The sequence below is a fragment of the Momordica charantia genome, unplaced genomic scaffold (genome assembly GCF_013281855.1).
Source record: "Momordica charantia cultivar OHB3-1 unplaced genomic scaffold, Mcharantia_2.0 BLBB01000170.1, whole genome shotgun sequence".
NCBI classification, from domain to species: Eukaryota; Viridiplantae; Streptophyta; class Magnoliopsida; order Cucurbitales; family Cucurbitaceae; genus Momordica; species Momordica charantia.
In genome coordinates, this window is record NW_028275326.1 from 47,552 (window position 1) to 60,804 (window position 13,253).

Below are 13,253 nucleotides of genomic sequence, written 5' to 3' on the forward strand. Positions count from 1 at the left end.
ACAATAAACATGATTTTATTGTTTTCAAAATTTCTACACAATTTAAAATTTTTTTTAATAAACGAGAAACAATAAATAAGAATGTTATCAAACAAGCAATATTGTAGGTCCATAATTTTTTCTTGATTTTAATATTTAATCTAAAATAAAAATATATATCCAAAACTTTACCCTATACAAATCATGTGTCTAATTATCTTAGCTTTCCTATATTTACTTCTCAAAGTAAGATATTAATATTAGTTTAAAGATTTATTAAAAGTATTCAAACATTATTATCCAAAAATTTATTAATTAGGCTTCTCCCTCTCTCTTAAGAAAATCGTGGAATCCCACTATTGGAAGGAGAGAGAATAAATTTTTTTTTTATTTTTTTGAGGAAGGAGTAGAAAAAATAATTATATAATTAATAAAGAGAACATACATGTATTCATTAAGCAAAAAAAAAAAAAAAAGTCATATCAACATGTTTAGAGAGAGAAAGAGAAATTAAAATATGCATAAAAAGAAAATACTTTTTTTAAGAGCTTTATGAACAACTTTGAAAACCCATCTAGAGTTGACAAGCAAATAATCATATTATATTAATAATTTTATTTTTTTTATGCCAAAAATTTGAAATATTAGAAAAACCAATGCAAGATTTTAACTTAAAAAAATTAAACAAACTAAAATAACTTAAAAATAAAAACCCCAGTAAATAAATAAAAAAAAACAAAATGCATTTTATTGTAGGATGATGAGGGAACATTTTGAATATTAAAATTAATAACTTCATTAAATGAACCATGCCCTAATTGGAAGTTCAATGAATTAGAACACTTTTAGATTTTTATTATTATTAATTTTATGAAATAATAAAATAAATAAACGTTTTTTTTTTTTAAATTTTTGGGTTTAAGTGGAACTACATATTCTAGTTGAGTTAACTGTTGATAGTGCAAATTTGACTATACCTTTTTTTTAAGTCCAAAAAAGCAAAATCTGCTTTTTCTACACAAGATCTTAAAAATTGATTTGTTTGGATTTGCTTTTTTAATTACTTTTCTATAAAGATTTAGCTTTTTTAATTTATGTTTTGAAATAATTTCATGTGCTTTACCTTTTTTTCTTTTCTTTTTAGAGTTGATTCATTAGGATTTAAATTGATATCGTTGAAATGCATTGTTTTGCTATGTTTTAGTTAATGCTTGCTTCTTTCCTTTTTTTTTTTTTTTTTTTTGGTTCATTTCTTAGATTTTTATTTTCAGATAATATGTGGAAATTTATGAAATTTTGTGTTTATTTTATTTTTGCCTCTAAACTTACAAAATTCTGTTTTGGTCTTGGAAGTTTGCATAAAAAATTACTTTTAGATATGCCTTTTAATTCTTTTATACATCTATTATTTAATGGAAAATATATATAAATATCTTTTTGTTTATTTATTTGATGAACAAATATGTCACATTTAAGAAGACAAACAGTTAGATTTCATAACATATTTTAGACCTCTCAAAATTAATAGAGTAAAATAAAATATTCAAAAGTTTAGAAATCCAAATGAAATTAGTAGGAAAGTTTAGATGTAAATATAGCATTTGAAAAAAAAAATTATCATTTTTTCTTTAAAAAAACATTTTTAAAATTATGGGGTGCAATTTTTTATTTTTGAAAAAAAAAGCTTTAGAAATAGTTTGTCTCATTAACATCTCGACTATAATCCATAGTAAATCAAATGGGTTTTTTTTTTTAATTTCTTTACATGGTTTCAATTCAATTGAATTATTTACTATGGTTTTCTTAAGGAAAAAAATCGAATTAAAAGAACGAAAATTATGAAGTACAAACCTAATTCATAAAAATTCCACCACCATAATCTTAGAGGTTAGAATCGAAAAAAAACGTCTCCTAAAAGAAAGATATATTTATACCTGTTATGGATCGTAAATTCGAATTTCCTACTTTACTTATAATGAAATAGTAGAAAAACAACTATTTTGGTATACGGTAATGAAATGAAAGAGAATGAATTTCAAAAGATCTCTATTTTATTATAGCCACCAAAAATAAGCCTACAAAAATAAGCCTATAGAAAGAATTAACTTTACATATAAGAATTAATTTTAATTTTAGTATAAAATAATTAATTAAAACAGTTGTTAATAAATTCAACTTAACTCTATACAATTACTTAATTATAGAAAACTATTATTGGTTTTGTAGAATAAAAAAAAGTACAAGTTTAGATCATAGTTTATGAATTATATTAGAGGCTATAAAAAATGAAGTTCTTATCTTTATTTTAAGTGTGATTTAAACCTTCTTCTAAACGGTTTAAACTTAATTTATTTTAATTTAAACTTTTTTTTAAACGTTTTAAACTGAGTTTAGTTTGGTCTAAACATTTTTTTAATGGTTTAAATTTAATTTACTCACACATATTAATTAATTTATTACTTACCTTTATAAAGTCGAATGTTTGAATCTCCTTAGTTTATTGAACCAAAAAATATTTAAATATATATTAAATAATTAATAAAAACAAATTAAATATAAAATAATTAAAATAACTTTTTTAATATAAAACTGTAACTAAAATAAAATATTAAAATCAAAAGACTTAAAAGTAAGAGGAATTGAAGAAAAGCAATAAACAAAACATTAGTAACCTTCTTTATTGATATTAACCAATGAAATTTTCTCCATTTTAATTCCCGATTTTTCAAAACGTTCATTTTTATGCTTGTACTTTCAAAATTGATTGCTTTGGTATTTTCTTAATCTCACTTTCTAATCAAAATTTATGCACAATAGGACGCTCAATAAAACTTTTAAAATATTATCATAATTTTATATTAAAGAGTTTTCATCGTAGGTAGAACATGTTAGTATTTTGAAAACAGAAACCAAAATAGTTGCTTTGTTAAAAGTATAATGACAAAAATAAATATCTTGAAACTACAACAATCGAAATAAACAAAAATAACAAATACCTCCAACCATATAAACGTTGAAAATACCCGAATCAAAATAGAATATTGTTTTTCTTTCTTTATGAGTTCAACCATTACAGAAAGAGATCGAATCATCAACATTTGAAACGGTAACGAATGTCAAATGTCTAAATGAATTGATATATATATATATATATATAGATACATACATATATGATATGTTCTTGAAAAAAGAAAGAAAGAAAGAAGAAGAAGAGTGTAGGTGAGGGGTGGGGGTGGGGCCCACAGCATTATGTTGTGTCCAAAGTTTTTGGGTTGGAGTGAGTGTCCATTATTACCAGAAGCTTGAAGTTGCTGTCTCCAACTCCAATGCCAATTCCAATTCCAATCACATATTTCTACCAAACAAACACAAAACCCCATTCATTTTGGACTTTTTTCTCCACTAAAATAAAAAGATTTAAATATTATTTTCTTCACTTTCACCATTTTGCAAAATTTCAATGTATTTTCTATTATCAAAATACAAATCTTTTAATACAAAATTACGGCTGCATTTTAAGAAATTTATTAGATGTAATGTCACAGACAACTAAAATTATGATGTAGGGAAGTGAGATTGAAAAAATGAAGTGACCAAAATCGTCATTTTAAAAAAATAGAGTGACTAAAATAAACGTTTTGAAAGTAGAAAAACTAGTTGAAATTATAGAGATCAAAATAGACGTTTTGGAGGTACAACGACCAAAATGAATCCAAAGTAAAAGTAGAGCTATCCAAATATATTTAAAAATAATAAAATAATTAGTTTGACTCTCCAATAATACTATAATTACAAAACCCTAATACCCTATGTGATAATAATTTCCACTTTTAATTTTTCTATTTTTAAAACTTGAACTACCCTTTTCTTTCCTCTCTGAATTTTGTGAGATTTTTTTTAAATGTTTTTAAAATTAAAGAATCAAAATCAAAATTATTATCACATAGGAGGAGCCCTTAATTGGCATTACACTTGGGAATTTTGGAACAATTTAATACTTGTATTTATATTTTTAACATACTTTACCATTGAAAACAATTTAATCTCTATATTTTTAACGAATTAAAGATTGACTATTTGACATTGAAAACTATTTTGTTCTAATAAATGCATACCAATTAAATTAAAAAGAAAAAAACATACGAATGAATAGATAACTGAATCACCTCTTACTTAAGATGGTAGGAGATTTATTAACTTCACTTACTTTACCATGAAGCCTAAGTTACATATTTTATAATTAAAATTTTAGTTCAATATTCTTGAAAGTATAAAGATTAAATCGCTACAAATGAAAAGTGAGAAAAAGAGCTTAAATAAAGAACAAAAATTGACAAAATATTTTATTTTTTGTTTTTAGTAAATAAAATCACTTTTGGTAAGTTCATAATTTAGAATTGTGTTTGATAACTGATTATTATTTGTCATTTTTTTTATTGAAAAAATAAATAGAAACTTGTTTGGTAACTTTCTATTTTCTAAACTTTTAAAATAAAAAAGTAATTTATTTTTATGAAAATCAATTTTTTAACTAAATATTCAAAATTTTTATGTTAGATTTATTTTAATATTTAATAGCATTTTATAAGCCACTAATAATAAAATAATACTTTTATTTATGATTTGTAAAAACCAGAAGAAGAAACTTGATTTTATTGTTTATAAAATTTTTACACAATTTTGGAAAGGTTTCTTTAAAATGAGAAACAAAGAATAGAAATACGAACATTTACCAAACGCGTATGTTTATAAAAAGAAAAAAAGTGAAAAAAATAGAATCGTTACTAATCGAACCTAAATGTCTGCAAATCTTTTGACTTATGCACAGTATAAAAATGTACTCATTTTTCCAATTTATACGCCACAATATTCATCCATATATAATTAAAAATGAGGTATACAATAAGGCATATCAATTTAAGAAAACTTTACAAAAGCAATTTCATCTTTTAAAAATTATATTACATTTTCAGGCCATGTGATGTGATTTTACCTCTTTTTTTTTTTTTTATATGGATTCAAAATCTTTTAACTTTCAAAAGTTTAATCATTATTCCCAACTTAGTTAGGTGAAGCATCTTTCCATCAGTGAAAAGTAATAAAAAGGAAATTAACTCGTCAACTCATTTGTGATATGTGACAAATAAACGCTATAACATGACATTTTCTTTCACAACGATGCGAGATTAGTTAAATCACATTGACTGAAAAACACAAGTTTTTAGCGTCAACCTGAACATAGCTTAAAGTTAAGGTATTAATAACTCTCATTTCTAAGATAAAGATTCGAATTCCCATTCAACAAGGCAAAACACTATTACGATTGAAAAGAAGGGGCACTAACCCCGTTTCGATAGTGCCCATCGATTATCAAGTTAGATTTTTGTTGACTTTTGAACTTTTAATACACAAAACCTTCCGATTCTAAAAATTGTGAAGAGCAAATTAAAAGAAAGTCATAGAACTTTTATTTTGAATTTACAACAAAAACTATGGTACCAAATGACTAGCTTCCTCTTTTCCTTCTCAACTCCGCTTTCAATAGCCAAGAACGCTCAATAATATTTAATCAAAGGATAGAAACAATGACGAAACTCTAAAAAACCATAACCATCAAACAAAACCAACAATAAAACATAATAATATTTATTATTTAGGTGGTTACAAGTAGGTACGTCCTACTTACCATCATTAAAAATTTGACAGCTATTTACTTTTTTTCCCTTTCTTCCCTTGTGCATTATCTCTTGACTTAGGTGCTGACCTCAGTACCTATCTTAAATTTATCTTGAACTAATCTATTATTAAATTGTTGACAAATAAGAAAGGAAAATGCAAAAACAGAGAAATTTTTATTTAAAAAACAATAAACCGTCAATTTTTTCCTATATATTGTCCTTTTTATCTCTCATAGTTATTAATTTTTCTAATGAGGGATGTCCATTTACACGTAAGCACCTAAATATCATTCGAATGCAAAGGCTAAAAACGTAATTTAACCGAAAACGACAATGGAAACTAGAGGAGAAAGAGTGATATGGAGAAACAGAGCATAGCCGACATGGAAGGATGGAAGAGAGGGGATTGAAGTTGGAAGGAGTCCCCACAGGGGAAGGCCACCATTACCAAACAGACAACAAACCAAAGGGATCTCACAATTATTAACCATCTCTAATGCTTCTCTGCAACTTGTCTTGTCTCTTTCCCAACCCCTAACAACAGATAAGCCTTCAATATACCCCAGCTTGCATTGCATTCATCCCCCGTCACGCTTTCATCTCGATTTTGTTTTCACCGACCCTTGTTTGCTTGCTACGAACATGGTTTTGTTTAAGAAATGCTTTTTCTAGTGTGTGTGTGGCTGTGGCGGTGGCGGGAGAGTTGGAGAGAATGAGATAATCTGAATCAGGTGATTTTGAAAAAATGTCAAAGTTTCAGTGATTTATTGGACACAAGATTGAAAGTTTATAGATCTTAGATAATTTTAAAGTTTATGGACCTATTAAACACAAAATGAAGTTCCAAGAATTAGGTATTTATAAAGTTTAAGCACTTATTAGACACAACTTTAAAAAATTTAAGCTTGTAAGTATATAGCTTGTAAGTATATATGCTCACAAGCGTTATCTAAAACTGAACTGTCAAATGAATGGTACAATGTTCTTTTCTTCTTTTACTTTATAACTTTTAGATTTCGGCTAGGATATGAAGAACGCGTATGAAAGGTGGACAACGACACAACGTGCAAGTAAACAAGTCTAACTTCTCAATGAACAACACGACAAAGACTAAAGATCGTTATCAGACGAGCGCTTGCTTAGCTGTCGGGTTTGATAAGCCAACCAAGCCAACATGGATTGAACCCTCCAACCAACTCTTCTGCAATCACTCAAATGAAAATGAAAGAGAGAAAGAAGTTGCAAAAAAGTTATTCATATAGACAACCATTTGGATATCATATCATATAATCAACAAACAGAGCGAAGTAGAAGTAGAAGTTCATAGGAAGGATCCTCTCCACTTATTTATCAGTCTATTGGAGAAACTTAGACTTACATTACAAGATGACCTTGAAAAGATATTCTACAAAGCTAACGACATACATTGTCCATCCATTTGTGAGAATAAAAAGGATGTAACACCAAACTTTTTTTTTTTTTTTTTGATTCTTCAGACAACACAGTTTCACCAAGTTAGGTAAATCCCAAAAGGAAACTTCAACTTGTTCCTAGTAAAAGAAAAGGCAAACCCCATAAGAGAGAGAGAATAGAGATTCAAACTGTAAAAAGAGCTGGCTAGCTGCTGCTGCTGCTTTTGGCGTAAGGAGTACGTCGACAGAGCGTCGGAGTGAGAGCAGCTTTTACTGATACCATAACGGAATGTCCTGCTGTTTCGATAGTGTATCGATGGCTGCTGCGCCAGGCACTTCTTCTTTGTAGTCGAAGGTTGATAAATCGAATGGAGAGCCGAACATCAAGTGGAAGTTGTTGTTGTTGTTGTGGTTGTGGTTGTGCTGGTGGTGGTTGTTTTCGAAAGGCGTATTCATTGGCTTGAACCGGTCAAATTGGCCTTCGTCTCTTGGGAACATCGGATGGCTGCTCGAAACGTTTGATCCTTCGAAGAAGTTTCCTTCCATCATTATACCTTGATTGCGGAAATATTCGTCTTGTTGAGGTTGGATCTTCAACTGAGGAAGGTTTTGATTCTCTGCGATGGCAGCGTTAACGGTGTTTACGTTGTTCTTGTTGCCCTGCACGTTGGTGTCGTAGATCGACATGAGCTCACTGATCAGCTTTTGCCCATCTTCTGGAACTCCTAAGCTGGACAAGTCGAAGGAAGATGGAACTGAGCTGACCGGAGCTGGAGCTGGCTTGGGCGGGGCGAACGATTGAGGGAAGATAACTGGTTTTACTTCATTGACATGAAAGTTTGAACCACTGAACTCTGAAGAAGTTCTATATGGGCAGGTCAACTGATGATTGTCTCGGGAATTCCGGTCATTAAACCCGAGACGGAGTTCGCTATAAGGACACTGGAGGAACTCGCAAGTATAGATCTTCTGATCCATCATCATATTCAGATCGCTGGTCGGTTTCCTCTTTCGCATAAAATCCAAGTTTGTGGGAGCCTCCCCTTTGATTGGATAAGGTGGTTGTCGAATCTGCACCCGGTCTCTCATCCTCTCCATTCCCAAGTTGAATGAGCTGATGTTATCGGGTTTACGATCTTGAACATCAAAGTTCGGTTCCTCTTCAGCACCGTCTACGTCGTACTCGCTGCAGTCGTTAATGACCATCGATCCACTTCCCCCACCGGACGACAAAGGCGGGCAAGAGTCGGGATAAAGCTCCCGAGCCAAGACCTCCTCCTGGTTGATAATAGCAAGCCAAGTAGCACTCTCCTTGGCAGTCATCTTGTCCTGCAGACACTTCGACTGCCTCACAAGCTTGCGGATCTTGGCTATATCAGGGGACATATGCTTGATGACTGCAGTCAAAACGCCGACTTTCCACGCCTTCTTCAGGTCATGAGGCTTCTTGTAAGGTGGAGGACCTTGCTCCTTCGGCAAGCCAAGCTGAGGCCACCATTCCTCAACTCCGGTAGGCCACCACGGCGGAGGAACGCCTTTCTCCAATGGAAATCTTCTTTGAGGAGGGTCACAGTGCTGCATCAGAGCTGATAAAAGAGATCCTAGCGTGGTGTCCTGAAGTTCCTGCAAGGTGTGAGGGGTTGGACCGATCGAATTACAACCGTCGTTTCTTCCTGGAATTGCGTTGTCCGCTTGGTACTTGGCTATGGCAGCTGGTCCATTTCGATCGAATCTGACCTTGTCCTTCCACCATTCTCGAAGATTATCCGATGCTCCGGTTACTGGTTTTCCCTTCTCTGGAATTATTCCATATACAAAGCCTTGAGCTTTACAAACTTCCATCATCTTCAACATGTACTTCAAGATTCCGTCCTGTGCTCTTGACATCTTCTTCCTCCTGGCCTGTTCTTGAGACTGTCGTTGCTTCGCGATATCGATCCCTTCCTTACCCTTGCTCTGCTCTTTGAGGCGTTTGAGACGCATCTTGTACCTCCACATCCTCCTCTCGAGTTCATCGGCATCGATCTCTTCATCAGAATAATCGTCTTCCATCGCAGCATCGGGATCGGTTGGTGGAGCTATGGCATCTCCTTCCACAATTGGAGCGCAAAGGAAATCCATATCATCACAAAATCCCATCTCATTGAACATCATCATCATTCCCCCAAAAGGATCAGCAGATATTCGCCAAACTCAGACGACGAATCTCGGGTGAGATTGAACAAACAGATTTAAACCGAAAAACGAACCTTGATCTGCTGCTGCCTTACAGCCTGGTACCAGCGATGCTACTGAAATCACTAAATTCACAGTGCTTCCTCACCTGTATGCATAAATTTCAAGGCAAAAAACCCGACGTCAGACTCGAAATCAGTCACTAAAACGTATTTATTCCAAATCGAAAAGATCGAAACTGCGAATTAATACATAAACTTAAGAACACCAAAAGACGTCTCTCTTCCAAAATTCCCTCAAACTATCAGAAAAGAAAGAAAGAAAAGAAAAAGTCTTCTCCTCAACTCCTCAATCAAACCAACCACCATGGGAATTCATTTTTTTCCCTCTAAATTTCCTTATTACTTGCAAAATTAAACCAAACAAGATAGATCAAGCAGGGGAAAAAAAGGCAAGTTCAAGTTCTTAAAGCTTTTCTTCAATCTGTCCTGTCCAGATCAAGTTCAAGAACATCAACTGAGTTGAGAAACTAAATTCAGAGTCAAAACTCAAAAGTAGAGCAATAAATACGACATCTGAATCCATAAATCAAGACCCAAATCTCATCACCAACCTGAAAACAAACAGAGGACTTCAAAAGTAAGAACAACACAATCGATCTAAAAACACACACACAGAATCAAAATTCATCAGAATAATCAAACAGATTCAGATCTACAAACCAAACCCAACTCACAGAGCCAACCCATCAGAGCAACAAATCACCACAGCAGAAGAATCATCAAATTACTCAATCAAAAAGGGGTAATCAAGAAAATGAACAAAAACCAACCTGAAGAAGAACAAAAATAAGAAGAAAACGAAGAAGAAGGGGAAAGGGGGGAGAGAGAAAATTTGGGTTCTCAGCCCAGAAAGGAAGAGAAGTCAATCCCGGAAGGAAGAAACCCAGAAGGCAAAGTTTTAGAGAGAGAAAGGGAAAGGATCATATAATCTAATCCAATAAGAAAAAGTTTGGGGAGGGTTTCATTTCATGTGAGATAAAAAGATGAGTCGGTCCCTTGGTGAATGTGAAAGGTGAGAGAGAAGAGGGTATTGGGGAAAAATGGCGATGGTGGGGACTAAGCAAAATTGGCTAAAACCCCACAAATTCCTGAGGAGAGAGAGAGAGAGAAAGAGAAAGCGTTTCGCTTCCATTTATACAGGTAAAACCTCTGCGTCTTTCACAGCAATTGGAAGTGAGAAGGAAGATTAACAACTTGAGATGACAAAAAAAACGTCAAAACTTATGAATTTAGTCCTTTAAATTCTGAATTTAAACTCTCAATTATTTCTCCATTTCAAAAAAGTTCACATATTTACCTTAAATTTTGAATTATACTTCTATTTAATTTCCTTAAAAGAGGAAGGTTAGAACTTGCGATAACTAAAAAGATGAATGTTAGAATTTGCGATTTTAAGTTGTCAGTGTCTCGACAAATTATGATTTAAAACGAGTCTTGTGATATTCATAAAAATGACAAATTTTTACTTTTTTACTCTTTTAGGGAGTCCATTAAAAGATAAATCGTTTAAAAAATAAAATTTCAATTTAAGATGTATTAACGAGGTCGCTACGTCATTAGTACAATTGACGACATGTTTGCTTGACTTTATTTTCTTGTCGTTTTTTTAATACAATAAATATGAGGTGAGAGATTGTACGTTGGATCTTAAATAAAACAGTTGATGTCTTATTCACCCACCTAAATTTGAATTGGCGAGTTGTCGTTTAGTTAACACGATGTTAATTGATAGCAAACGACAAAATTTATTTTTAATTCAACAACATATGGGAGCAAAAATTCAAACTTTCGATTTTTTATCAATATAGAACATCTCTTAACTAGTTGATTTATACAAACCACCACAAAAGTTAAATACAAGTATTGATTCAAAATCGACAAAAAATAAATGAAAAATTTGAAAATTTAGAGACTAAACAGACACAAAATTTAAAGTCGGGAATTTAAATATATGAATAATGGAATAAACTAATTAAAGAGCGTTTTTTTTTTAATTAAAGAAATAGAGAATTTATGACAAATGGGGAAGTTGTGGGGACGGCGTCTCCTCGTCCGCTTCTAAAGACACAGTGTCCCACCATTTGGGGGGTGGCATTTATTTGTTTATTTATTTCTCATGGAATTATCCTTATGGAATTTTATTATTTAACTAAATTAAATTTTACATTTTTCTTCCATTTTATTATTACTACTTTTTTTTTTGGAATATTCTCTTTCTTTCCCCAATTAATTTAATTTAATTAATTGTATATATCCATGTTTCTTTTTGGAGACCAATTATGTGTACCCATGTTACTATGTATGTTTTATTCTAAGTATGTCATTTAATTAATCAAATAATGTTAAAGCTTTGTTTAGTACAGTAAATATAAAATCCGAAGGGCAACAAGTATATGATCGTGCTTACATCATCATCATCATGTTACGAGCCAAAGATGTACGTTGTATTATTAAAGTTAAATTTTGTATTAGTAAGGAAGATCGGACGAGGTATTTTATAACTTACCATATTAAAAATTTCATAACCCGACTAATGAGAGCAAGTTTAATAAGATTTTTACGCAAATCTTATAGAGATAATTAATGAAAATGTTTTATAAGCACATCTATTCTTGGAATACATAATTGTGTGTAATAATTCAATTTTAAAAACCAGCGGGTTAAATCCACAAATATCCTAAAGTACAAGGCCGTGATTTAAACATCATTCTTTCAATACAATGTAAAAAAAAAAATCATCTGGATATTACTCAGCGGGTTAAGATATCTATGTGTGATCAGAAAGTTTGAGTTTCCAGCAAATCTTTGACTCCTCGAATAGGATTTCACACATGGCGAATCTTTCAATCGAATCTCAATCCTATATATTGTATTTTAGAAGAAAAGAAAAAGAAAAGAGGGAGATAGAATATTAGAATTTAATTGAAGAAAAAAAGAGAGTAATGAGAATAGTAATGTCACTTAAGGTGAATATAAAGTGTGAAGTGAAAAGATGTGTCTTTAAAACATAAGAGAATGAGAATAATTTTGTTTATGGGATTACAAGAGGTCCTCAAATGAAGCATCTCCATAGCTTAAAAGTACTTTTCATTTTGGCATCTACGAGGGCTTTTTACTTATTTTAACCTATAGTTCTTTCTCTTATCATAAATCCGCCTTTAATTAATGTCACTAAACGTTAGATTAATTAAATCTTGATAATAAAAACTCAATGTAAATATATAGGATAACTTAATTGGTTAAGACATATATCATCGATTAAAAATTGGAAATTTGAATCAGAAAAACTAAAATGGAAAGTTATAAAAGAAAGTAAAAATTTAAAAATAACATACACATTAGAGACGAATGTATATATTATTTTTTAATTTTATGGTAAAATATACTTTTGATCTTGAGGTTAATTTGAGTTGGGTCATCCATAGAGTGTCAAAAGAGACATTTTAATCTACGAGATTTATAAAATGATTCTAAATAGCCTCTAAACTCATTTGACTGTTAGTTTAACTAATATAAAAAAAAATGATAGTTTATTTGTTGATTAGACTATATTTACATGGTAAAATATATTAATTTTATATTCTTTTTGTTGATTTGGATTGTGAGGTGGCATTTCTTCCCTATTCATCGAAAAATTTGTAGTCTTTGTTCACGATATGATTTTGACTTTATAAATGATTCTTTAATATTGTCGGTGGACGCACGTCATTTTTAATATGGTGCTAATTACGTGATAAGTAGCAGTGAATTAAAAAAATATACATTCTCCAGTAGCATCAGAAATTTTCTCATCTTCCTCCTCTTTCCTTCTTCCACTATCATCCTACCTTCTCGGACAACCTTCGTCGATGCTGATGTTATTGTCTTCCTTCTATCTCGCCGCTGACTCCACCCATAATTGACTCGCGTGCTATCTTTTATGCTAGCATGAGAGGTTCCATACTAGC

At 31.2% G+C, this 13,253-nt stretch overlaps 1 protein-coding gene across 1 annotated transcript; it reads right to left on the reverse strand.

Moving 5' to 3' along the window:
• Positions 1 to 6,916: 6,916 nt before the first annotated feature.
• Positions 6,917 to 10,402, reverse strand: LOC148207200 (protein ETHYLENE INSENSITIVE 3-like). Its single transcript, XM_088118479.1, has 2 exons — positions 10,077 to 10,402; positions 6,917 to 9,392 (listed from the first exon to the last, which is right to left on the reverse strand). Exon 2 carries the CDS (start codon positions 9,227 to 9,229, stop codon positions 7,340 to 7,342), a length of 1,890 nt encoding a protein of 629 aa, XP_087974605.1. The 5' UTR covers positions 9,230 to 9,392; positions 10,077 to 10,402; the 3' UTR covers positions 6,917 to 7,339.
• Positions 10,403 to 13,253: the final 2,851 nt, after the last annotated feature.